Below are 25,950 nucleotides of genomic sequence, written 5' to 3'. Positions count from 1 at the left end.
CCTGTGTTGTCATCATAGATTTTCTTCTTTAATGCTGTAACCTGTCTTATTACCACATTTTACTTACTTGCCTATTGATATAAATTAAGATTGTTTCCAACGTTTTGATATGACAAGAGAAACCTCTTGCAGGAAACCCTTGTTTGGAATTTTCTCCACCTTCCCACCTAACTGCACTCCCCATTTAGAGAAATGGGTACTAGCTGCCATTTTGGGTGCTAGTTGCCAGTTTGAGTTTATTTTTCCTCCCAATTCTCTTTCACTTTTTAACTTCTGCTTTACTTTCTTGAATGTAAGATTCAACTACCTATCAAAGTTGTGAGTTTGTAGGGACATCTTTATCCTTGACCACAGGTCTTGATACTGATCCTGAATGTGTGTGTTTACCACATGTCCTGTAAGGCACATATTGCAGATCTTGGACCTCTTTGGTGGGCAGAGTGAGGACATGTGGAGGCACCACTCAGCACTATTAAAAATCAGAAGCTATTATGGAAGTGAATGATCTGGCAAGGCTAACAACAGCTCCTTGTTTCATAAATATGAGTCACTCCTAGTTTTACACTGTAGACAAAACACTCTTAAAGGGACAATAAAAACCACAAGAGGTAGACTTAGTGAGATGTTGAGTAGATGTGTTTGTGTCTCCCTCCCTCCCAGCTTTTCTAAATCCTGAGGTTTTTGTGCAGTGCTGAAGTCTTCTGGGGGCTTAAGCAAACACAGGCAGCAAAAACACATCAGAATGGAAAGATAATCCCCATTAGTTCTTTTTGCCAAATTGAGGTAAAGTGCCCTTTAAATAGGAGATAATTCTTTGACAGATAATTAGCTTGTCTTCCTTGATAAAATACATGAATTGGTTGAGTTTATTATAATTAATTTTGCATATTATGTAAAAATCTATTCATGTACACTTATTAGGTGAGTCTCTTCATTCCTACTTTGAGGGTGGCTAGAAAGCCCCATTTCTCCTCCAGTGATAATAGAAAGAATTGGATGAATGCTGTGGTGATGGCATCCATGAAGCCCTCTCTTACAAAGATTGGGTGGAGATGAATGTGGGATATCACTATTAAAAGACACAGAGATTTCATGTTAATATATGCACTTATTAAAACAAACTTTGAGAACACTTTTAGGTCTGAGAATGAGATGCTACAAAGTTGCCTAAATAATTACCTTGAAATCAATCTCTTGCTAGTGACATTCTTCTGGCTTCCCAATGTGGAGCTTTTTCCAGGGAGTGGAGTGAGTGATTGGCTGGGTGCAGCTAGCTGTTGGCTGGGCAGTGGCTGTGGGAGGTAGCCTGAGAGGGCATGGAACAGCTCAATGACTCAATGAGTCAAAGCTCCTCTCTGCAGTTTTTCTTTCCTCCACTCCTTAAGCCATTCTGAGTTTCTTCAGGCATCCCCATGTATCTGCGCACTGGTTTTGGGGTGTCTTTTCTCATTCAAAGCTTTTGTCATGGCTGCTTGATTTGGCTCATATTAAAACATGTGCTGGGAGATGTAGGAGTGCTGAAATAAAAGAGCATGCTGTGGTTAATCCATCAGAGAGCCTCTCTTCCCCAAGCTGAAGTGTTTCTTTTCCTGAAAAGAGTAGCTATTTGATGACGTTCCATGGGAACCGCATGACATCTGGTGTAGTGTGGCTTATAGCACCTTAGGTTTTAGTCATTGGTCACTACCTCTCCTCGTGCATGCACACACATTCACATGCAAACAAATGCATATTTTAGTTAACATTTGTAGAATGGGAACAATTATGACACTGAGCATTAACTCATTTAATGGGGATAGCAATAGTATTATTAAATCTAACTGCAGTGTCCAATATAGTAGCCTTGCTGCAAGCCAAACGTGGCCATTGAGCACTTGAAATGGGACCAGTCCAAATGGAGATGTGCTGTAGATGTAAAATATATAGTAGATTTCAAAACTTTATATAGAAAATAATGTAAAATATTTCATTAGTAATTTTTTAATATTGACTCTTGAAATGATAATATTTGGATATGTTAAGAAAAATATATTAGCAATACTTTACCTGTTTGTTTTTACTTTCTTGAATGCAGCTACTGGAAAAAAAATCTTGTTATTATAGTAGCCTGAATCACTTGTCTATCAAATGTTGCCAATCTCAATGTGGTAATAACTATTATTATCCCCACTTTTTAGATGAGGCAGTTGAGGCTGAGAGAGGTTAGGTAAGTTGCCCAAGGTCTCACAGCAGAATGCCAAATTCAGACCTGCTTGATTCCAGAGCCCGCACTCTTCATCATTAAGAAACTGTTGCATAATAGAGAATTTGTCTGGCTGTTGTCCTCAGTTCCTGGGAAATAATTTCTAAACCTTTGGAACTCCCCGAATGTTAGGAGTGTCTTCGTTATGCATCATGAGCCCCTTGGATCACACCTGTGTTTATGTTAATGCGATGACTCAGGACAAGAGTTTGTCATCAGAAAGACATCCACATGATTAGAAGGTCAGGGCTTTGTATTAGTTCATCTTCCTCAGCAGAGGAGAGTGGGACTGAAGATTGAGTTCAATCACAAGGCCAATAATTTAATTAATTATGCCTAAGTAATGAAATCCCAGTAAAAACTCTGGACACCGAAGCTCAATTAAACTTCCTAGTTAGTGAACACATTGCTCTGTCAGCAGGGTAACATGTCCTGATCCCACAGGGAGAGGGCCTAGAAGTCCCATATACAGGACCCTCCCAGAATTTGCCCTGTGTGTGTCTTCATCTGGCTCTTCCTGATTGTAGCTTTTATAATAAAGCTATCATAAGGATAGGGCTTGCGTTCTGTGAGTCATTCTAGTGAATTATCAAACCTGAAGCATTGTAGAAGCCACAGAATTTATAACCAGCTGGTTAGAAATGTAAGTGGCCTGGGAACCCCTGAACCTGTGGCTAGCATCTGGAAGTGAGAGCATTCTTATTGAGACTGTGGCCTTGACTTGTGGAGTCTGCATTGACTCTGCTTAGTCAGTTTCAAAATTATATTGCAGTATTGCAAGAATAGACTGCCTTTTATTTGGATGTATGTATTAGGAAAACAGCAGCTGAGAGAGCTAAGTGCTGCAGCTTAACTTGCTTATCTCTGTAACACCATTTCCTTGGTGACAATGGCCATTTGCATTCTAGACTTGGAAAATGACTCACTCTTTGAGCAACTGCTTTTGACCACTAGGATCAGTTGGGAGGCAGGCAGGCCTCTGAGACCTTCATACTCAAAACCCTTCAGGCTATAGTCTCTTGGACCTCTCTATTTCATCTCCCAATTAGCATCATGTTAGTGGTGGTGACAAACATATGTGTTGGCCCCTCTTTGATACCAGGGATTCTTAAATGTTGGTTTTGGGATTGAGATCTTCATGGGAAGCTGACACAGGGTGATACTATGGGTAAGGAATATTTTGATTTTTTGTTGTGTTTTTTATCATTTGCCTTGTCTGGAATTACTCTTTTGTGGTATGTCCTATTGCATTTCATAAACAAGGTATTTAATTCAATTGTTGCTTTTTCTTTTGGGGCTTTTGTTTGAATTTTTAAGCCAAGATCCGTGTGTTTTATTTATTTTGGTTTAGTTTCTTCATTCCTGCTTAAAATAGACACTGCCTCTTGTCTGTGGTCCTGGTAACCACTACTCTTCTGTTTCCTGCTCAGTCAGGCCTGGCCCATGTTCTGCAAGGCCCTCTTAGGCCACCAGCTCCTAGAAAGTTGACTCCTATGCGTACCTCTTGGGGCCACCTTAGAATGCAGATTTCTAAGAAAAGTCCAACATGAACTCTGTGGTTATTGGGAAGAAAGTTTCCTTCACCAGTGAAAACCAGGAATAAAACAAGATTTTGGAATGTATAAAAGAGGCCTCTTTTGAAAAGAAATCCATATGACTTGTTTTTTCTAACATGGGCCAGCCCTGGGCACTTTTCATCTGCCACCACGCAGACCTGCTCTTCAGAGGCGTTCAGCTTTGAGACTGTGAACAGTGCACACCAGATAACTATGAGGCAGTGTTCTCTGCCACTCAATGACTGGAAGTCTCAGTCCCAGTTTCTGACAGGGGGAGAGCAAATTCATCAGAACCAGCCGAAGAGGTACAGAACATGAGGCATTCACTTCTCACACAGTCCCTGAGTGTCTCACCTTCCAGAAGACCAGAGGCTTCAAGGCCCTTTTTCTACCTTTCAAGAGCATTATAGTGTGCTATTGCTCTTGGAGAGATCTAGGGCTGTAACAGCCCTTATTTTTAGAAAAGAGAGAACTAACTCCTGTGTTTGAAGAAATAGCTCTTATGATATGATCGTGTGGTTTCACATGGTCTTAAGGTCAAGTAACTTGCCCAAAGGTGCACAGTTAGTAAGAGGGATAAGAGGAACCCCAAATTACTGATTTCAGATCCAGTGTTGTATCCCTTCAAAAGGAGATAGAAGAAACAGGGCCACCTGGGGGTGGTGAAGATACTGTTGGAATCATCTGCTACTGCTTACCACATTTAAGTGAGAGGGCCAGCAAGCTCTTGGGAGGGCCCACCTAGATCTTGGCTAGTGTATACCCTATACTGAGTACTGTGCCTCCATTTCATATTTAGTGCTTAATAAATGCATATTAAACTGAATTGAGGGCCCCTCCTACTGCCCAGTGACATCCCTCAGGGTGAGTTTCCCTCCTGAGTCATCTTCTCTCTTTCGTGACTACCTTCCATCCATCTCTACCATTCATCACTCATATAGAATGTCCAAGGAGTAGGGGCGAGGAGAGACGAGAAGGGGTAAGAGGCCACCAACTGTGATTTGCCTTGGATCTGAGCCCTCCCTGGAAGGTGCCTATTTGTCACATTTAAGGGAGGCCCAGCACCCCTGTAAATTGCCTCTTCCTCATAAGCCTAGTCAGCCCTCCTTCCCAGCCTTGGAATGCCAGGATTTCTAAATCCTTGTGCTGAATTCACCTGGCCAGTCCTGCACCTGCCTGTGTGAGTTACAGCTGGATGGCATTGTTCAGATCAATCTTCAGTGTGTTCTGAAAATGTTTCTTCTGCCAGTCCTGTCACTGAATTTCCCTAATGTTCTTTCCTGTCCCTCATTAGATTTATCTTTGGGGATAATTTTTTCAATCAAATCTTGCAAATACATAGCATAATGCTGAACAGCATATAACAGATGCTTTACAATAAACTGGTCCTCTCTCATCTCATTCCAATGTTCACTGAATCTAAAAATATTTAATGAGCACTTACTATATACAATTCAAATGCTAAACAGTGAATACTTAGAATTTCTATTAATAATTACAATGTAGTAGCTGATTTAATTCTTGCAATAACTATTGTTGCCTGTTAGTACTATTATTAGCTCCATTTCAGGGTACAAAGAGGTTAAACAGCTTTGTCAAGATCATACTGGAAAGTTGTGGAGACAGTCTGGCCCTAGTGCACCAAACCATTATACTCTATTTCCTCTAAGACAAAGAACATCTTGACTTTCTTGGGGTCCACATTTTAATAAGAACAATAAACAGGGAAGAAATAAATAGGTAACTTCAGATAGTGATAAGTGTTCTGAAGACAATGAAACTCTTAAAAACTTCATGATATGAAAAAAGAGAATGGGAAGGGTGGCTGTAAATTGAATGTCAGGGAAGACTTTTCTGAGAACACATCTGGTCTGAGGTCTGAATCACCTATGTGAGTCTAAAGAAAAATAAATTTTTCTCCTACCATACTTTCAGAACACCTCTGTGGATTTTTCCCCCCCACACACAGAGCAGTTCTCCAGCAGACACCAGCAGAATGTCTTACAACTTAATTTTGACTCTACCTGGTGTTAGCCTCAGACCCTACAGGTTGAGGGCTCAGTCCTACAAGATTACCCCACCTTCCCAACACTGGTTATAAGTCAATATTTCTGCAGCCCCCCTGGGTCCCATTAATTTTCTAGGACAGTTCACAGAACTCAGGGAAATGTGTTTACACATTTATTATAAAAGATATTACAAAGAATCTAGATGGATAGTCAGATGAAGAAGATGGATGGGGTTTATGGAGGCTTCATTACATAGGCAAGATTAATGACATCATTGGTCATTGGTGATCAACTCAACCTTCAGTCCCTGTCTCCTCCCTGGAGGTTTGGGGGATGGGGCTGAATGTCCCAACCCTTTAATTAAGCTGTTTTCTTTCTGGTGACCAGCTCCCTTCCTGGAGCTATTTAGGGGCCCCCAGCCACTAGTCATCTCATTGGCATTCAAAAAACACTCATAACTTCAGAGATTCCAAGAGTTTTAGAAGCTATGCTACAGGAACTAGGGGCAGAGATCAAATGTATATTTTTTTCATATCACACTGTCACAGTGAGGATCTATAGGAAGGGAGTTCCCGGAAGAGGGAACAGCAAATGCAAAGGCCTGGAAGTGGGAAGCAGAGCACCCAGACTTTACACACCCTCTGACAGCTGATTTTGTTCTTGCCATTGTTTGTTCATGTCATATCATACCATATCATATCATATATATCATATATCATATACTTTATCAAGGCTATACTGAAGTTATAGAACACCCGAGTTGGGAAAAACTTAAAGATTACCCTAAGTCCTGATTGTATAGAGGTGGCAAAAGAGGTCATAGAGCTAGAACCCAGTGTCTCTTTAGTGTGGAAGGAAGGGCTGCCCTCTGAGTCCTTGCGGTCAGGGCTTCTGTTACCCTGCGCAAAGTTAGACATGGCTTCAGGAGAAATGGTCGAAAGTCTGATGGTGCCAGATATGGGGTGCATCCCAGGTCAGCGCTTCATTACACATGCCCCAGGTTGAACTGACCATTACTTGGCTGGTCCTCCACTTAGCCTCAAGTCCACATTGACAATATGCAATTCCAGCCCACCTCCTCAGAGACAAGCAGTGTTTTTGTTTTGTTTTGCCCCTAATCTCAGAAGGTGGTCACCCAGGCAAGGACATGCTAGCCTTTTTTTTTTTTTTTTTTAACCCAATGTAACTTTGTATGTCTCTTAGTGCATGGAGACCTCACCTTCCTTCGGGTGGACCTGTCGAAGCTCAGCTCTCATGGTATGGTGTGATCACTGGACATGGCTGAATCCATGTTTAAGGACAGCCCATGCCTTTTCTTTCTGGAAGTTGATCCTTTAGTACTCAACCTTGCTCATTATATTCGCCAAATATAGAATCCAGCTCAGTGACTTGAGGAAGTTGTTGCTATGTCTTTTGTGAAGTGAAAACATGGGTTCAGGAAAACAATTCAAATTTCGATACTGACATTTGATCCTTTCCCCTACCACTTCCTGAATTCCCTAAGCCACAACTCCTTGACCTCCAGATCCTACTGAAATATACAGTTATAAATGCTGTTTGTTGGACATGGGGGTTTCATTCAAAGCAAACTCAGATGCAGCATTTTTGGCTGGGCACTTCCATACATGATTTTAGCAATGGAACCCTATCCAGGCTTCACTTTTGTAACTTTGCTAGCTTCCTGCTTTCTCCCACCCCTCCTGTCACAGATGTGTCTAGAGGACCTTTTGTGAATGCAACTTCCAATGGGAATGTTTCACAGTAGAAATATGCTCTCCTGTGAGGCTCGTGCGTGACATTTCTGAAGATTTATTTAATTGGACTTTACTTAAATCCCATTGGGAAACATACTTTTGCTGTGAAGCTGTGATGTGTTTAATTTGGGGTCTAGGATAAATGTTGGTCCTCGGGGTAGATGGTTGAGCAACAGTTTTCCTTTTGTACAGCGGGCTTGTTTAATGAATAGCGTTACCGGGCTTTCCTCTGTTTGTTTGTTTAGCAGTGCTTCATTATTTAAACTTCTGCACTGAAAGGCAAGAATGTTTTCCCTCTCTTTAGAGAAACAATAATGCAGAATATCTGGTTGAGCTCTTGGGAGAAATATGGCTTTGTGTTTTATAGCACTCTCCTCCTGTTAACATTCCTCTCTCTGCAGCCTCCCAGGATGATCTCATGGATTTTTCCCCCTCCTTTAATCTGTCTTGATGGATTAACCAGTATTAAGTTTGAAACCAGTGAGCAAAAACGGTGGAGCCCTAACATGGTACAGAGTAGCCTCCACAGTACACAGAATGTCTCCAGCTAAAATATTCTTCTGCCCGGGAGGATGCCACATGGAGGTCATGTGCCAGTGCTGATCTGGAAGGGTATATATCTAATGAGGAGGGAAGTGTCTTTGGGAGAGGAGTGGGCTTCTGTGCATGCATGCAGCTGGTTCATGGAACTAAGGTTCTGCAAAGCTTACTAGGCTTGCCTTTTATAGGCATGCTGGTCCTTTCAGCACACCCCCACCCCCTGCAGCCCCCACCCCCAACACCCTGCCACCCCCATTCTGATCTTGGACCATTTCTGGCTTGGCTTTAAGGTATGATACCAAGTTGGGCTGGCTCTCAGGGGCTTTGTTCTCAGGCAGCCCACAAGTTTTGGTGTTGCTCTTCAAAAGTAAGTTTTATACGTTATATTTCTAAAAGTAAGCTACACTGGGAATTACAAGTGGAACTATATTCATTTGGGCTGCTTTAACCAAATGCCATAGACTGGAGAGCTTAAACAACAGAAAGTTATTTTCTTACAGTTCTAGAGGCTGCAAGTTCAAGATTGGGGTGCCAGCATGGTTGGGTTCTGGTGAAGGATTTCTTCTTGGCTTGCAGACAGCTGTCTTCTTGCTGTGCCCTCACAAGGCAGACAGAGAGACAGCAAGCTCTGTGTTGTCTCTTCTTATAAAGGCACTACTCCCATCACAGGAGCCCTACCCTCACGACCTCACACTGGGGATTAGGGCTTCAGCATACGAATTTGTGTGTGTTTGAATGTGGGGAAGAGAGATACAATCAGTCCATAGCGGCCACAAAAAATGCATTCATAAAAGGAAAGGGTATGAGTTTTGCCCAGGATTTGGAGTGTAGGTAAGTTGCACCATTTGGTAAATCAGTGCGTTTTCTCTCTCTCTCTCTCTCTGTTTCTTTCCCCCTCCCCCCCTCTTTTCTTTTCAAACACATATTGATCACCTGTTGTGGACTTTGGAACACTCACCAGCTTCCCACTGAACTCAGAATAAAACCTGCCTAAGAGGCCCTGTGAGGAGGGTCCCTGCCTCCCTGCCTCCCCCTCTCCTAGCCCTTCTCCCCACCCACGTCTTGCCCAGTCATTGTGCCTCCCCACATGTGGCTCCCTTGAGTCACTCAGAGATCCCCTGAGTTCTCTGCCTTTCCCACTGTGGTGTTCCCTCTCCCTCTGTTCTCCTGGATTCCGTCTCCTCTCATACCTCAGAGAGGCTGTCCATGAACCCCAATCTAATTAGTCCCTTCTCATAGCACCCAGGAACTGGAGAGCAGCTTCCATTATGACTTACCCTAATTTGTGACTGCCTTCTGGAATCTGTGTTTATGATTTTCATCTGTCTCCTCCTGAGGGAGTGGGGAGGGGTGGGGAAGGGGTCTCTGCAGCATGTCACTTACCTCCTCAACTCCCAGAATGTTTGGGGAGGGTTTGATCTTAAATACAAGAGATTATAACAGTGAAAAATGTGTTAATGTAACTGGCATGTCTGTTAACAAATCCCAGACTTGATATGAGTGTTTTATGGTGTGTCTTTCTCCCTGGGAACTGGTTGGTCTGTGCTAGCATAGGTAAAGTTTAGACATGTACAGTTAGAGAAACCAGAAAGAAAACTGAACTTGCAAGTTTTCAGGAACATGGGGGCTGGAACTTGGCTGTCTTTCTGTCAGCCCCTGACCCCTCACCCCCAGACTGGATCTTGGTAGGTACCCTTCTTAGCCATCCACTTGATTGAAGCCCAAAACCCTTTCCTGGAAAGCAAAAATACTTACTCTTATTTTCTTTAGTTGGCATTTTTGTCAGTGAGAATGGAGCTCAATAGAAGTAGATAAAATCCTGGTTAAAAAAAAAAAAAAAAATGAGACTACACAGGCTGGGAGGAGGGTGTGTGGATGGAGGGGACAACTGGATCCACCAGAAACATCTGTTCTGACCCTTCCATTCCAGACTAGGCTTAAGGGAAAGCAGAAGGAACTTCCCTACCCCTCTGGCAGAGGGACTGACTTGAAGTCAACCATGCCCACACAATGTCTTCAGATGGTTCTTACGGAAACCTTTGTGAGACAGAATGGGGAGGGTGAGTTGAAGATGGTATTCTCTGCACTAGCAGAGCCTTACTGTGTGTTTGGCTGGCAGGAATGAGTGCTCAATCACTCTTCCCAGCCCACCTTTGACTTTTTAAAAATAGGTCTAACAAATATTCTGTGGATTCATTTGAAATTCAAGCATCAAAATGTATTCCAGGTAGAATGTCTCTCATGTTTTCTTCCCATCTACTGCTGATGGATTTATGAGAGACAGAGAAGGTGGAGGGAGAGGGAGAGAAGGGTAGAAGAGGGGAGATGGCAGGGACAGGGAGGGAGAAGAGGCAGAGGGGAGGGGAGGGAGGAGGGATCAGGGTAGAGGAGCAAGAGCCTGGGAGAAGAGGTGAGGGAGAGAAGAAAGGAGAAGTGGGCAAGAGGGATAGAGACAGAGACCAAACCCAAGGCCCTGGTGGGGAAGAAACCAGACTCGTAGAGTCTCACTGACTTCTGCAAAACCTGAGGGGTTCCTGGCTCTGGGAACTCTTGAGATCTTAACACTTCAAATCTGGCTCACATAAAAGTCATCTGCTCATTAAAATAACACAGAGCTGTTTAATTGTTGTCTTTGTGGAAAATTACATGACTGTCATCAGCTGTTGCTTCTGGCAGTGCTTTCTGTTCTAATGTAAATAAATGAGGTAACAGATTTAAAGAAACAGGCTGTATTTACATACTGGGAGGTATCCTCTCAAAACAGTCTTTACATACTTGGAGGTATCCTCTCAAAACAATCTGCCTGTGTTATTCAAATACACACAAATTAAACTTGTGGTAGCTCAAACATTGGTTATTCATTAAAGCCTTAAAATCGAAATGGTAGGAGGGGGGCAAGAGAAGTGTACCTCCCTTTAGGGGGTAGGAACCAGAGGCTGACTTTTCTGTGTGGACTGAGCTACTCCAGCCTGCAGAAATAGAATCCCCAGCTCTTTTCTATACCAATTCTGTCCTGAGGCAACTTCTGAGCCAGGAGGGGAGGGTGGTGGGAGCAGAGGGGAATCTTTAAAGCTCTGACAAAAACTTTCCAGGGTCAGCATTTCTTGGAAGGCCTCCAATTAAACTTTATTTTCAATTTTCATAAATCACAATTCCTAAATCATTGGATGTTTCTGACTCAGTTCACTTTTTTGAGGTAAATATGTGGGCAAGAATTTTTTAAAAATTATTCCTATTGAGGGCATGGCAAAGGTTTTCTTCAAAAAAGGAAGGGAACAGTATATTCGAAAATATAAAAAAGAAAAACCACAAGACCCCTCCGATAAACAAGTTAATGACTGGAAAAAGTAGAAGTATATGGAACAACAAATCGAGAAGAAAGCACATTGCTAATTATACAAAGATTAGGAAGGAGCAAAAGTGACTGTTTTAGTTCTTAGTAAGTGTCATCATCAAGTATTAGCTTATTTCTGGAATGCTGGATTTTTTTAATGTTGGGGTGGGAGGGAGGGGACATGATCTGAGAGAAACAACAGTAACTGTTGAAGTGGTTACCTTGTCTGCCTTAAATAACTGGGGTTCGTTGTCTCACACCAAGAAAATTTAGGACATGGACACACAGGAATTTAGGAGCAGAGGCTTAATAGGCAAAAGAAAGAGAAAGGAAAACAGCTCGCTCTTTAGTGAGAGAGAGGGGACTTCCCAGAGGAAAAACGCCGGCTGGTGGTGGATGCACCGGATTTTATAGTCTGGCTTGTGGAGGCGGTGTCTGATTTATGTAGGGCTCACAGATTGGTTTGTCCAGGTGTGAGGTTTACACAGCACTCTGGGGAGGGTGGTCACCCCACCCTAAAGTTATTATGCAAATGAACTCTCCCCTTGCCTGGCGCCATCTTGTCTGCTCCTTACCTTACATGTGGCTGGCAGAGAAGGGAAGATGGAGCCTCCATTTTGAACATGTCTAGTCCCAGGTAATTCTTTCCTGCTGGCATCCACCCGTGCAGGCTACCAGTTTGCTTGTCTGTGTCTGCAGCTCGACTTTACAGGCTACTCTTTGTTAGAAAATGATTTGGGGCTGCTCTTCATTAAAAGGAAAACTTTAGGACTTCTTTACCCTCACTATCTGCCTAAGTAATTTCTTCTTAACTCCCGTATCACTATGATACCAAAGTTATTACACGGCAACAACAGAAGCAATGTCTATTTCATGGAAGCATCAGTATTCTATATTATGCTGTTTTGTCCAGACAATCCAAAGAAAAGACTATTGTTAACTCAAAATTCAGGCAAATTCTGGTATCAACTTTTCAGAATTTTTTTTTTCTCTTAAAACATTACTAAATACTACTTGGTTAGATGAACTAAGTAAAAATGAACAACTTTTATTATTGGAAGGTTGTTTTGGGAGGGCTATTCTGGAAGTGATTTCAGCCTATCGTTTATCACTAGGAAAACACCAGGAAGATCTCTTTATTGTTAAGTTTTTATAAATTATTTCCAAAAAGAAATTGACCACCTATCTCAATACCTCTTTCCCTGTAGCTCCTGTTGTTATCTAACATATCAGCAGTCACCTGTCTTCATGTGACTTGGGGGTAATTCCTGTGTACAAAGGGATTTAAATAAGACTAGTCCTGCTCTCTAAGAATCTAAATTCTATTAAAGCTCTTAATTTGGAAATACACAGAAAGAAAAGTATATTTTAAAAGAATATGTATTAATAATGCAGTTATAGTTGTAGAGTGAGGCTGCATGTATACATATAATAAGTTGTTGAAACTAAGTTTTTATAGAATGACTGAGAAAAACTGTAAACACCTCAACTTATTGAGGAAATTGAGGTATGAAAAAGTTGTGTGTGTGATAACTTTTCTATATGTCCATTTCTAAAATTTCTAGAAATATACATATATTTTTAGAAAATATACCAGAAATGTATTTTTGGCTATTTGATACGCCTAAAAAATGTCTTTTTTTTTTTCAAGTCTTCTAAAAATCATAGACATAAAGAACTAAATATAAGAGGTTTTCAAGGGCGACCACACTAACCACCAGCCCCAACCCCCCTTCTGCATGCCACTTCCTCCAGCAGTGATGGAGTGTAGACTAGGCTAACGACACTAAGTACACTTTTAGCAGAGCAGAGCCACAGTAGGCTGTCCCCATGGCTCCTGCTTTGTTCTGTCTATCTGGTGATGCCCTTGTATGGGTTTGCCTCTGCAGGATGGTCTCCTTTTCCCCACTGCTCTGAAGCATCTGTACCAGCATCAAAAGTTCATCTCTAGCAACACTGACATTGACCACTGTAGTCTCTGGTCATCTTCCTGCATCTGACTATCTCCAGTGCTAGTTAGCTTTGCTGCTCCATTTGATAATCATTCAAATAGCTGCAGGGTTTGACTGCCTTTTTAAAATACCAGGATGGCTGTTGTACACACAAAATAATTGAATCATTATGACAAACCTAAGTAGTAGTATCCTATTTTATAGTTAGGGAAAGATAGACCAGAAGACTTCAATAGCTTTCAAAAAGTCACACACTTGGCATGTGGTAGACCCACTATTCTAAATCTAAGGCAAAGCTCTTTTTTTTTTTTTTTTTTGCTGCTTTGTATATCATCCACTGTCTTTTCTAGAGCTGGCTTTTAAGATATATCTGTAGATAACTGTGCTTCCTTCACACAGGAAAAAACCCCTGAATGGAGGGACTAAAATATTTTTAGATACATCTTCCTAAAAGACTTAATAATACAGCAAGCCAAATAATGTGGATGGATACTCAATGGGATTCAAGATCCCAGTATGTTGTATGTATATATCTGAAGTTTTATGTATATGTGTGTGTATTTTAAGCTTGTGATACCTCCTTGTTTATGTCTTTTCACACATAAGGCATTTCACATGTAAGCCAGACCACACTGGTTTGAGGGAAGCAGTCAAATGACGTGATCATAAGAAGACTTCTGACTCATAGCCTCCTAAATCTCTCTCTTCCCGTGAGTAAGAGAAACACTTCTTTATCTCTTGTTTCATACCTTACACCTAGTGAGACAACACTCCCATTCAACTCTCTCTGCCTCTGTTTGATAGGGCCTCCCTTCACTCTTCTTGGGAAAGAAATACAAGTTCCGTGGGGACAAGATCATAAGAAAATTTAAGTAACACTGCCTTGGGTATTTTACAGTAGCAATGATTTTCAAGTGAACTTGAAAATACCCTACTGTAAAATACCCAATTCCTACTGTAAAATACCCAATCACATCTATGGAGTATAAAGAACATTTCATAGAAAACAAGAAGTAGAAATAATCTTTGTGGATGGAGCTAGTACCGCCCGCCCCCCACCCCCGCCTGCCACCACATGTTTCTCCTGTTAGGTGATGTTCTGCCCTGAAACTTATGAAGTGACTCTGACCCTGTCTTTGAAGAATATTTCAGCCTTGGCAGCCTGACATCAGCTCCAGTTCATCCAGGCTTTGTTCTTCCACAAGATTCTTGTGCTTATAGAATCTTGAGTGGCTCTGATGTTCTACTGTTTCCATGGACTATATCATAGCATCCATCTATTCTTGGTATAAACAAAATAGCATCCAACTTACACCAATGTCTCTCCCACTTACAATAAAACACCTAACTCTCATGTAGCATTGTGTCCATATTGAGAACTCTGTGAGATAGATATTATTATATACAAGTTACAGATATGTAAACTGAAATGCAGAGACATCAATAACTTGCTCAAGGTTACAAGGTAAGTGATAGGAGTCAGAATTTTTAACTCAAGCAGTCTGGCTCCAGTCTATGATCTTAACCGCTATCATCAAGGTACTGTTTTACTTTAAAAGACTAGTTACTCAGTGAGAAAAACTAGGCAACAGAGAGAGGTGATCAATATGCTTATAGCAAACTGTGGAAGAGTCCAATTTTAGCCTACACCCCTCGCCCTGGTCTTTGGACATTACTTCTGTTTGCTGACCTTCAGTGAGAGTGTTCCTTAAATTTCTGGAAACAACTCACTTTCTAGCTTAGCGTAAGACCAAAAAGTGCTGTCCACCTTTAGAATATAAAAATCTCTTGCTTATAGATTCTGCATTTGGATGTGGTTTCTTTAACTCACCACCTCGTGCATTGCTTCTGAATCACATTACAGAGGACTCTTCTGTTTCCAGGACTGCAGTAGCCAAAACAGCAACAGGAGCTGAAATGCATCTATAAAGAGAAGTTTCCCACTAAAACTAGAATCCATTGCTTCAGTAGGACCGTCACTGAACTGACCCTGTGTTAGCAGAAACTGGCAGGCAGTATTTCCACATACAGTTCTTTAGGGATGCTAGCTATTCTTTGTTGCTGCCATTTAGAATCAATGTACTGACCATACTCATTTTGGCAGAGAACCTACTTTTGAGATAAGCTTTGAAAATGTTTGCTGCCCACCCCCACCCTGCCCTGCCTCACCCCACCCCAGCATTGTTGCTCATGGCTACAATATGTTTGCACTAATAACTGCAGGCTCTTGTGCACATAGAGAAGTTAGCCACCTTGGTAGAAATTAGAGGAAGGGAAGAAAGAGGGAAGAACAGTTTTATTTTCAAAATCCAATCCTGTGGAAAAACCAAAAGTGCAAAGACATAGTCTTTATTAGGAAAGCTAGCACCAACAAAGTAAAATCAGATATATTTGTTTAGGAAAAATAGGGAGCTGCTGCTTTCTTTATGTTAAAAGGATGTTATGCAGACTTTCCAACTGCTCAGATACCTTGGTTCCTAATTCTTTTTTGTTAAATCAAATTTTAAAAGTAAAAACTCAGGAACATTAGCTTACTTATATAGAGTCTTTATAGCAAGCAGATTTTTTTTTTAGAACTTTGAAATGGTAGTTTCCCAAAGTGATGGAAAGAAAAAGCACTTACAAAGTGCTGGACGTCGTTTTAAAGTACTGTATTAACCACTTTAATCGTTACAACAGTACAGTGAGGTAGGTACTGTTATTATCCCTATTTTGTATACAGGGAAACAGAGGAATAGACAGGTGAGAAACCTGCCCAGGGTCTCATAGCTAGTGTTTGGCTGTGCTGGGGATTCAAACCCAGTAAGTCCAGCCTCACTACCCCTGCGCTGAATGACTGCACCGCACATAGGGCTCTCATGGACTAGACTTTTGCCTAGATCAGTTGGAATTTATGACAAAGGTGATAATATTGGGGGTAATAAGACATTCTTTATCGAATAGCTGGTTGTGTATCAAAACCTTTACATAGCCTTCCTGAACTATGACCCTGTTGGGTAGATGACATTACATCCACTTAATAGATTGGTAAACTGAGGCTTAATGAGGCAACCTGACCTGCACAGGATCTCACAGCTGCTAGGAGGCAGAATCATAACTGCAGCTAGGTGTGTTTCTCTCTGACCTTTGCTCTTAACCTCCATACTACACTGCTTCTGCTTTGTTTGTTAATTATCATGTTATAATATTTTTAAATAGTAATAAATATAACATCATCAAGGTTCCTCATCAGTCACTTTGGCCTCTGGTGATATTTGATGGGGTAGGGTCGGGGGAAAGTAACTGGAAAAGAAAAACCAGATTAGCTTTACTCTTCCCCCTCCCCTCCAGCTTTCAATTTCAACCCTTCCCCAAGAGAAGAAAACAATCCTTCCTGCAGACTTCTCTGGAAAAAGCCACCACTGTGAGCTTCCACTGGTTTGTTTTACTTTCAGCACCGTCCACAGAGAGAGTTTTAACTGCAATACGTAGCTGTGCATAAGCCTTATGGAGAACTGATGCCCAAGTTGATTAGCATACTGGCAGTTGAACAGGAGACTATTTCTTCAGACCCCTCAAGGAGAATTTCCTTGTTTACCTTATATGTTTAAATTGTAATATCTCCTTTTTCTCTCCACCCCTCCCACCTCCAAATAGTATATGAACAGAGTTCCTACATGGCTTAAACATACAATACACACATACTTTTGCACATAAGCATGCTCTGTGATTTGGAGCATTCTGCATGTCTGTCTCAAATTCCCTCCTCCCCCCTACTCCCCCCGGTTTTTTCCCCCCATTAGGCAAATGGAAGGCCCATGCCACCTGTTAGCATTACATCATTGGCTCCCCAGAACACAGTTGCACCAAAGGCCTTAAACAAAGTAGTTCTTCTTGTATTGTTTGCACTCAAAGAGCTGATATCATGCCAACTGATGTCATTGTATGTCTTTGTGTAACTGCTATGGCAACTGGGCAGGTGGGGAGCCTCCAGCTGATGTCATTGAGAAAGGAGGTGTAGAGGCAGAATTTTAAAAAGCTGGACGCTGCTTTTTTCTGTGTGTGGGGTTTTCTAGCATGTGTTGGTTTTTTTTTTTTTTTTTTAAACTAGCTGCTTTTAAGAAAAATTACAGCTTGAGTACCCTAAATAACAACAGAGAGGTTTCCCTGCTTTTAGAGACTTCTTTTGAATTTGTTTTGTTGTTCTTTTCTCTCATCTTATATGGAAAAATGTAACAACTGCCTTCTTTGAAGAAAAAAGTGAATTAGGTTCCCATCACAGAATCTGTGTGGAATTTGGGTTTCTGTGGAGGCAAAGCTGAGCAGATTTTAACTCTTCAGAATCCCTTTTGTGGAGGCTGTGATGATGACAATGGGTAGTTTTTATCTTATATATTTTTTAAGTCTTCACTGGTGAAGTTATTTTCAATATTTTCTTTCTTTCTACTTCAGAATTATCTCTTCAGGTTCAAAGTTTATTATCATAATTGCCTAGCAGAATAAACTATCTTATGTAAGGGCAGAGGTTAATTCTAGAAATCAGCTGAAATTTGTATACAGCTCTTGTTTTTCTTTTCAAAAAGCTGAGGTAGGTTTTGACTTTTTACTTGCGATGAGTAAAGTGAACATAGTATTGCCCTTTGAGTTTTCTTTGGATCATAACCATACCTTAAGGAGAATATGATTTCTCTCTTTCACGCAGCCAGCTCCGGCTCCATTGGTTATGAGAAGTCGTGAGACTCGGTCTAGGTTATGGTCTGGAGTTTCCCGCTGTGGTTTGTCAAAGATGAGACTTGAAATGGAGAAGAACATATGCTAGGCTCAGAGACTAGTGGACAGATAGACTTCCTGTCCTTATTGCAACATAATCGTCTCTTGTTCATGCTTTGGGTTTTCTGCCTTATCTCCTGGAACTATCAAGACAGCCACAAGCCATCTGTCTTTGAGGGTAGATGTGTTCTGGTGGCTTTCAGCTAATAGGAGTTTTCCACTTCCCCCTCTTTTCAAAGGGAAAGCCAGAGTGTATCTAGTTCTGTTTGATTAGAATTAGAGCTCAGTTGGCACTAATAATGTCAATCCAGATTTTATAGCACTTACATGTATATTAGGTATTTTGAGCTTTGTAATAATCCTTTGGGTTTATCTGAGCACATCATTGTGTATAAAAATATTAGCAGAAAATTTAAACAATAAACTGTGATGCATAAATTCTCTAACGTAAACAATTGTTCATTTTTTGTACAGTCCTTCAGCTTTTGTTGAATGTTTTTTATTTAGCTTTTTAAAAATTTAATATTAAACCAAAATATTTTATTTATTTTCACATCCTTTTTGCAACTACTCTTTTAAAGGCCACATAATACTCCATGGAATGAATGTAATAACTTTTTTTTTCTTTTAATTTGTTTTTGTGTTTTACGTGGCCTTTTTTAAATATATGTAAAACAGATAATATTGTAGTGACCATCTCCATGTATCTAGCTAACTATCTTTGGTTAGATGACTTCCCTAAGATCCATTCCCAAAATGAGATTGCACTTGTTCAGGGGAAGGTTTGCATTTTAAAAATGGAGAAACAAGCACAGTTTATAAGCTTTTTATGCTAGACCCATAACGCTTGGGAGGCAGAGCAGAGCCGTAAGCTCAAAAGTATGCATTCACACATCCACAAGAGGTTTCTTGATGGGTTTATGTGCCCACAAGCCTTGGAAAGTTGAGGAGTAAGCAACTGTGCTGCTCTCACATTCTGTTCTGCTGAAAGTCAGGGTTGACAAATGTCAGGGACCTACATGGAGAATATGAAAAAAGATTATAAGAGCAATCCATCCCACCCCACCCTGGCTTGTCTTTCCAAGTACTTCTCTGCTGGTTTCACCTGTGGGCAATCATATAAATAATATAAATTAAAATAGTGACGACTTGCTGAGCTCTACTGTGTGCCAGGAGATGTGTTAAGTATTTTACACATACTCATTTATCTGAGGCTCACAGTTGCACTCAAAGGGAGACGCCATCACCCTCAGCTTACAGATGGTGGAACTGAAGCACAGAGGTAAATGAACTTAAGTCATAGTGTCAGGAAATGATGGTACCCAGAGTATAATCAAGGTAACCTGTCTCTTCCAACGTTCCTGCTTGTAGCCACTCTACTGTATTGGGAGCAAACTTGGCCCTCTGGGTGAGGTGAGCTATGAAGGGTGCAAGACGTGCTCCCGTGGTGCTGAGATTCCACCCGAGGAGGTCATCTGTGCCTTTCTTGGCTCCCAAAGCGCAGGGTTCTATGTAGGCCACTGAGCATATGGCTCTTTGAGGCAGGTCACATTTGCAGCTGAGGAAATTGCCTGATGCTGCGTGGAACTCTTTCTAGGGGAACATGCCCTCATTTGTAGAAAGAGCACATTTCCAAAGTGCTTCATGCAGTGATACTCCCCAAAGCTTGTCTTGGGTCTCTAAATGGACTTTATTTTTTGTTTTATTTTTATTTTTATTTTGTTTAAATACATATTTATGTATGTATTTAAAATATGCTTGAGCTACAATGCAAACTCATTCTAATGGGGAGATGGCATTTTCTGCCAGCTCTGAAATCTCAGTCACTCTCACCTTCTGTGTTTGTGTTCCAGGTGGACTTAGTAGTTTTAAGCAGAACCATGAAAACCTCTGTGACAACTCCCTCCAGCTCCAAGAGTGCCGGGAGGTGGGGGGCGGCGCATCCGTGGCCTCGAGCTTGCTACCTCAGCCTATCCCCACCACCCCTGACATCGAGAACGCTGAGCTCACCCCCATCTTGCCCTTCCTGTTCCTTGGCAATGAGCAGGATGCTCAGGACCTGGACACCATGCAGCGGCTGAACATTGGCTACGTCATCAATGTCACCACTCATCTTCCCCTCTACCACTATGAGAAAGGCCTGTTCAACTACAAGCGGCTGCCGGCCACTGACAGCAACAAGCAGAACCTGCGGCAGTACTTTGAAGAGGCTTTTGAGTTCATTGGTAACTGTCTCCCATAGGGAATTTTCATCCTCTGCCTTCCTTTTCCCTCCGGCTCTTGCTTTGATATCAAGTTCAAGGTTTATTCCTGTGTTGCAAAAAAAAAGCTGTCCTGGAGTTTCAAAGGGCTCTGCTAACTGAAACAGCCTAAGGATTCTCCTAAGTCGTAGCCTGTCGAGTGTATCCAAGCCATCAGGATGGATATAAAAGGGCAGTAATTGAATTTGTTGGGATCCATTCAACTAGAAATCCTCATCCCTCAAGTTCTCAGTGAAATAGTGGTAGGAGATAGCATTTATGTGCTCTATAACCAGAAAAATGGATGGAAAGTAAGAAATTGGAGGTCAGAGCTGGTGCTACTGCTGCTGGATCTACTAGCGCCCTTCAGCACCTTGGAAGCAACATCTAGTGAACATGACACCCCTTCCAAACACACCCATGCCTTCCGGTCACCCTACTAATCCTTATTCATCCAGCGTAAGAGGAGATGGTACTAGCTTTCCTTTGACAGTCTGCCCCAAACTCATTGAAGTAGGAAAGATCAGGTTGTGTAGACAGAGTAGTTCCCTAGGAGGAAGTTTTAGCAACAGCAGGCTTTAATCCCCAGAAGGAAGCAACTATCAGCTTAATCCTAATCCTAATTTTTGCAACTTCTATAGCCCCAAACTGCTAGAAGACTCAAAATATCATTTAAGTAACTTCAACTTTTATCACTGTAAAGGGGTGGTCTAGTACTTTTCCTAAATATTACAGCAGGTTGTTATTCCAGGAAGAATACAGTTAAGTGGAGCGGAGTGTTCCTTTGCCAGAGGAAAAAAACAGCCTTAGGTTTAACAGCCACTGGGGTCTGGTGGATTTGCTGTAGTGTTGACACCTGCGGCCATTTTGCCAAGCTGTTTTCCTTGCTAATTATGCCGTCAGCACAGGACCATGGAATATTGAGTCTGAAAGGAAATTCAGGGTGATCGCTGAACTTAGAGAAGGAAAGTGACTTCTCCAAGGTCATAAGAATTCTAGTGTCCAAGAAGGGGCCAGAATCCAGGGTTTTTGACCCAAGCCTAAGGCCTTTTCACAACACACTAAGGTGGTGTTTATGATGCCCTATTAAGTAATTCCCAACTGGCAACACTGAGGATGCAGAGATACTGCAGATTCTTTATTAATAAAATCTGAGCCAAACCTGGAACTCTGAGGAAGAAAAATTTCTCAACAAGCAGATGAGGAACTTCTGGTTGATACATGATGTTATGACTGAGATTCCATCTGACTTAATTCCAGTTGGAGGAAGTTAGGAAATTGTATTCTATTCAATGACTAGGGTAAGATATACTTGTTCTAAGAGGATTTCAACCAAAGCTCTCACATTCCTTATAGATTACTCAGGCTTACCTGCCTTTTTTTTTTCTTTCTTTTTTTAAGGGAAAACAAGACCAATAACAAATAGCATTCAGCCTGAAGAACAACTCCAAATCACAACCTGCGTAGGCACAATTTTATTTTCATCGTTATATTATTGGATAAACTGAAATCTTACAGTCTTGCATTAGGAAAAACACAGCAGCTATTGTTTTTTATAAACGCAATAGCTTTCACTGAGAGTCTAATATAAATTAAGCAGCATCTAAGTTTAGTGTTTATGCCAGTTTATTTATTCCTGAATCAAGTGTGTGTAGTGAAACCAGTGGTCCAGCCAGGCACTTGGAAGCTCATTCTCTCACCACCATGCTTTCTGGTCTTGACTTGGAGCTAAATACTGTGTGCTGAAGGGAAAAGGTTGAAAAAGAGAGATGCTTACTTTTCTTGAAATACTGTTGACTATGAGAAGTAAACCTCATCTGTAAACTTTTAAGATGAAACTTTACGTCAGGTTTTTTTTTTCCTTGGTCTACTGGTGGCTAGCCAGTAGATGTAGTTTAGGTGAAATCGCTATTCTCTTTACTCCTTCTCCTTCCCTACCTGTTTATCTAATTGGTGTGCCTTCAAGGAAGCTTGCTTAGGGATGCGTTAGAGTCTAGAAATGTCATTAAGAATCTGTTCAGGCAGTGCCCACACGCTATTGTCCTGAGCTTTTAATATATCCGAAAACTTAGCAAGTCTTCCTCTTTCAATTGCTCTGGATTTTGAGCCATTGCTGGGATTCCTCCATCTTCTTCATTATTGCCACATTGGAATGTCATACGTGGATGCAAATGGGGTTGAACGCTTGAGAGGTGACACCCTGGGCCTGTATACTACTGGCCTTTAGTTAACTTTGCAACAACTGGATTTTCTGGGGAGAAGCTGAACATAGCATGTTTCTAGTTTAGCTTTATTCCTTTAACCTTAATCAGGGTTTAGTAAGACTAAAACTCTTATCCATTTAATGCCCGTTCCTGTACAAAGCAATTCTATAGAATAAAGAAAGTGTTTTTTCTCTATTACAAGTGAGAGAGTTGTTGTTACTAGCTTTAGGTTTGTTAAGTCACACAACCGAAAATTGGAATTAACATCCTTAATCCAAAAAGGAACTGTTATATATATGTATAACATATATATACACACACATACATACACACATACAATTACATATACATATATGTGTGTAAGTGTATATTTTCATGTGTTGGTATAATTTTTCCCCTCCCTCTCTCCTTTTCCTTCATTCTTTTTTTTTTTTCAGTAGTATAATCCCAGAAAATAAGAGAACAAGACATTTAAGAGAGAGGTTCAATGACTGTTAGAGTTGACTTAATCAGTAGCTTGTTCAGCGTGAAAGTTAACTGTGTTATAGGTCTGGCTTCAGGCCACTGTCACCTGTGAAGCAAACTGTTCCCTCTCTTTAAATGTAGATGTATAGCTTCTTGTTCATGCTACTATCAACTTTAGCCAGTTCTGGAAGTTGTGACATAAATATATATAATGAACTAGTAGATTATACTTGGCTTTGAAAGAGTTTTAATTCATTATTTCTCTACAAAATAAGGCATTGCAAAATTTAGATAAAAGTTTCTCTCTCTGTGCCTCTCCCTTCCGTCTGCCCTTCATCTCTTGTCTTTCTCCCTTTTTTCAGAGGAAGCTCACCAGTGTGGGAAGGGGCTTCTCATCCACTGCCAGGCTGGGGTGTCCCGCTCTGCCACCATCGTCATCGCTTACTTGATGAAGCACACTCGGATGACCATGACTGATGCTTATAAATTTGTCAAAGGCAAACGACCAATTATCTCCCCAAATCTTAACTTCATGGGGCAGTTGCTAGAATTCGAGGAAGACCTAAACAACGGTGTGACACCGAGAATCCTTACACCAAAGCTGATGGGCGTGGAGACGGTTGTGTGACAATGGTCTGGATGGAAAGGATGGCTGCTCTCCATTAGGAGACAATGAGGAAGGAGGATGGATTCTGGTTTTTTTTTTTCTTCTTCTTCTTCTTCTTCTTCTTTTATCTTAGTTGGGAGTAAAGTTTGTGAATGTAAACAAACTTGTTTAAACACTTTATTTTTAACAAGTGTGAGAAGACTATAACTTTTGACGCCATTGAGATTCACCTCCCACAAACTGACAAATTAAGGAGGTTAAAGAAGTAATTTTTTAAAGCCAACAATAAAAATATAATACAACTTGTTTGTCCCCCTTATCCTTTTAAGCTATTTGTAGAGTTTATGACTAAATAGTCTGTGCAGGTTCATAGACCGAAGATACTACACACTTTAAACCAATTAAAAAGAACCAAAAGTAAATAGAAAAGACATTGAATCACCAAGGCCTGGGACCCACCTGGGCTGTCCACATAGAAAACAAAAACCCAACCAAACCAAGCCCTGTTGTGCTCACTGGTGCAAAGAGAAGATCAGGGCAGCTTAAGTGGTCTAAGAATCCTTCAGGCATTCTTTAAAGAGACAAAGGATACCTTTGATTTTGTGTGTTTCATGCTCTGGATTTTTTTTTTTTTTTTTTCCTTCTCTGGGTTTAAGAGATTTTTTTTGAAATAGTGAGGAACTGACCATTATACCATATGCCTTCACTGGCTTCTTGTGCAATAATATGATGTTTTAAGTGTGCAAACAAGTTAGAGCTGGCAGCTGAATGGTAGACAAATAGTGCAAATTTGCCAGCTTGGAGGTAGAAAGGAATTCAACAATATATCAATTACTTTCCTTCCCACCTTTTACCTATTTTTTTTTTTTTTTTTTTCTGATTTGATTCTGGTTACAGTGCCATAAACCTTGTTACATATGTATATCAGAATGTAAGAAAAAAAGAAAAATTTATTTAAAAATATTTTTCGCAAAAAAAACTTGGTGTGTTTCTGTTGATTGTGTAAAAATTTATTTTCATTACATAAATGAAACTGGTTTGGGATGTGTCTTTTTTCCCCCCTCTTTTACCTTAACTCAGGTTCAAGCCTTTCTTAGCTCCGGTAATTTGCATATATAATAAAGTTGAAATAAAACACAGATTTTTATATAGGGAAAGAGAGATGAGGAAGGAAACATATCCAGTTTTCTTACTGTGAAACAGAATTAGCAAGGAAGTGAAACAGCTCCAGTATTGATCTGCCCAGTCACTATCCCTTCTATTCTCACAATGCTGTCATCCTCTTCTGCAAATATAATTCCTTTTGGACTGGGGAAGCCTTGCATAAAGTGAACTTAAGGGGATCCCATCTGCCTTTGCGCCTTGGTGACCAAATCACTGCCAGATTGATTGGTGAGAATTCAGTGATCTCCCTAGTGGGTATTTGATAAAAACTTAGGACAATCTTCCACTTAGGGATCTTGCTGTTCCTCTCCCCCTCCCCCTACAACCGCCCCATTGTCACTTGCTCACTTGACATCTTTGGTGACATTAACCATGGAATGCATTGCAGCAAATTTCTATTGCCTACTCTTCCCAGCAAACTGAAACTCAGCTCCATACCTATGTACAGCTTCCTTATAACTCTGGGTTAATGCATAGCTGGGTTCCCAATTCACTGTTGGAGGGTTCGGAGTATGGGAAAAACACAATGCAAATATTTTCAATGTTTAATTAAATTAAAAGTCTAGTGGGACTTGGCCATAAGGAAGATTTATGGCAAACTGAAATTTGCCTGGGGTGAATAAAAGAGTTGAAGAATCTGGCATGTTGGATTCTATGTGACAATATTTGACATAAATAATTTTGTGTATGTTGGCTTGAAAATGTTATAAGGAAATATTTTTGACATTAAAAAAATAGCTTTTCTACCAAAAATAATTTAAAGTTTTCTTTTATAGAAAAGTGGAGACTAAATTTAACAGGAATTAACAGCTGTTTTGGATTATTTTAATACAAAGTATTAATCAGGTGAAAAGTAAATCTCTGTGCTTTCTACTCTTCAGGCTAACAACTTCCTTGGTTTAAGGAGTCAGGTTGATATATAATTAGTGATTTAAAGTACATGGTAATTTATCAGACTTTTTTTGTTATTTTAAGTCTAAATATTAAATTTCTGATAGCATGTAAGGTATATTGCCTCCCTCTCTCCCTTCCTTCTTTCCTTCTGCTTTCCCTTTGTTCCCCTCCCTCCCTCCCTCTTTTCTTCCCTCCCTCTTCCCTTCCCTCTCCCTTCCTTTCTCTTTCCCACTTTCCCAC

General features: G+C 40.8%; 1 protein-coding gene across 2 annotated transcripts in view; it reads left to right on the top strand.

Moving 5' to 3' along the window:
- Nucleotides 1-24,690, top strand: part of DUSP10 (dual specificity phosphatase 10) — a 41,891-nt gene extending 17,201 nt beyond the window's left edge. The window contains exons 3-4 of one of the 2 annotated variants that reach the window (XM_030936737.1): nt 19,990-20,361; nt 23,408-24,690. In XM_030936737.1, the coding sequence (XP_030792597.1) occupies nt 19,990-20,361; nt 23,408-23,673 (638 nt within the window). In that variant the 3' untranslated portion in view covers nt 23,674-24,690. The remainder of the gene's footprint in view (nt 1-19,989; nt 20,362-23,407) is intronic. The other variant, XM_010365707.2, reaches the window with a different exon arrangement.
- The last annotated feature ends 1,260 nt before the right edge of the window (nt 24,691-25,950 follow it).

Source organism: Rhinopithecus roxellana, chromosome 8 (assembly GCF_007565055.1).
Source record: "Rhinopithecus roxellana isolate Shanxi Qingling chromosome 8, ASM756505v1, whole genome shotgun sequence".
Taxonomy (NCBI): domain Eukaryota; kingdom Metazoa; phylum Chordata; class Mammalia; order Primates; family Cercopithecidae; genus Rhinopithecus; species Rhinopithecus roxellana.
Note: the sequence above shows the minus strand (reverse complement) of the source record. Positions and strands in the feature narration are given on the sequence as shown.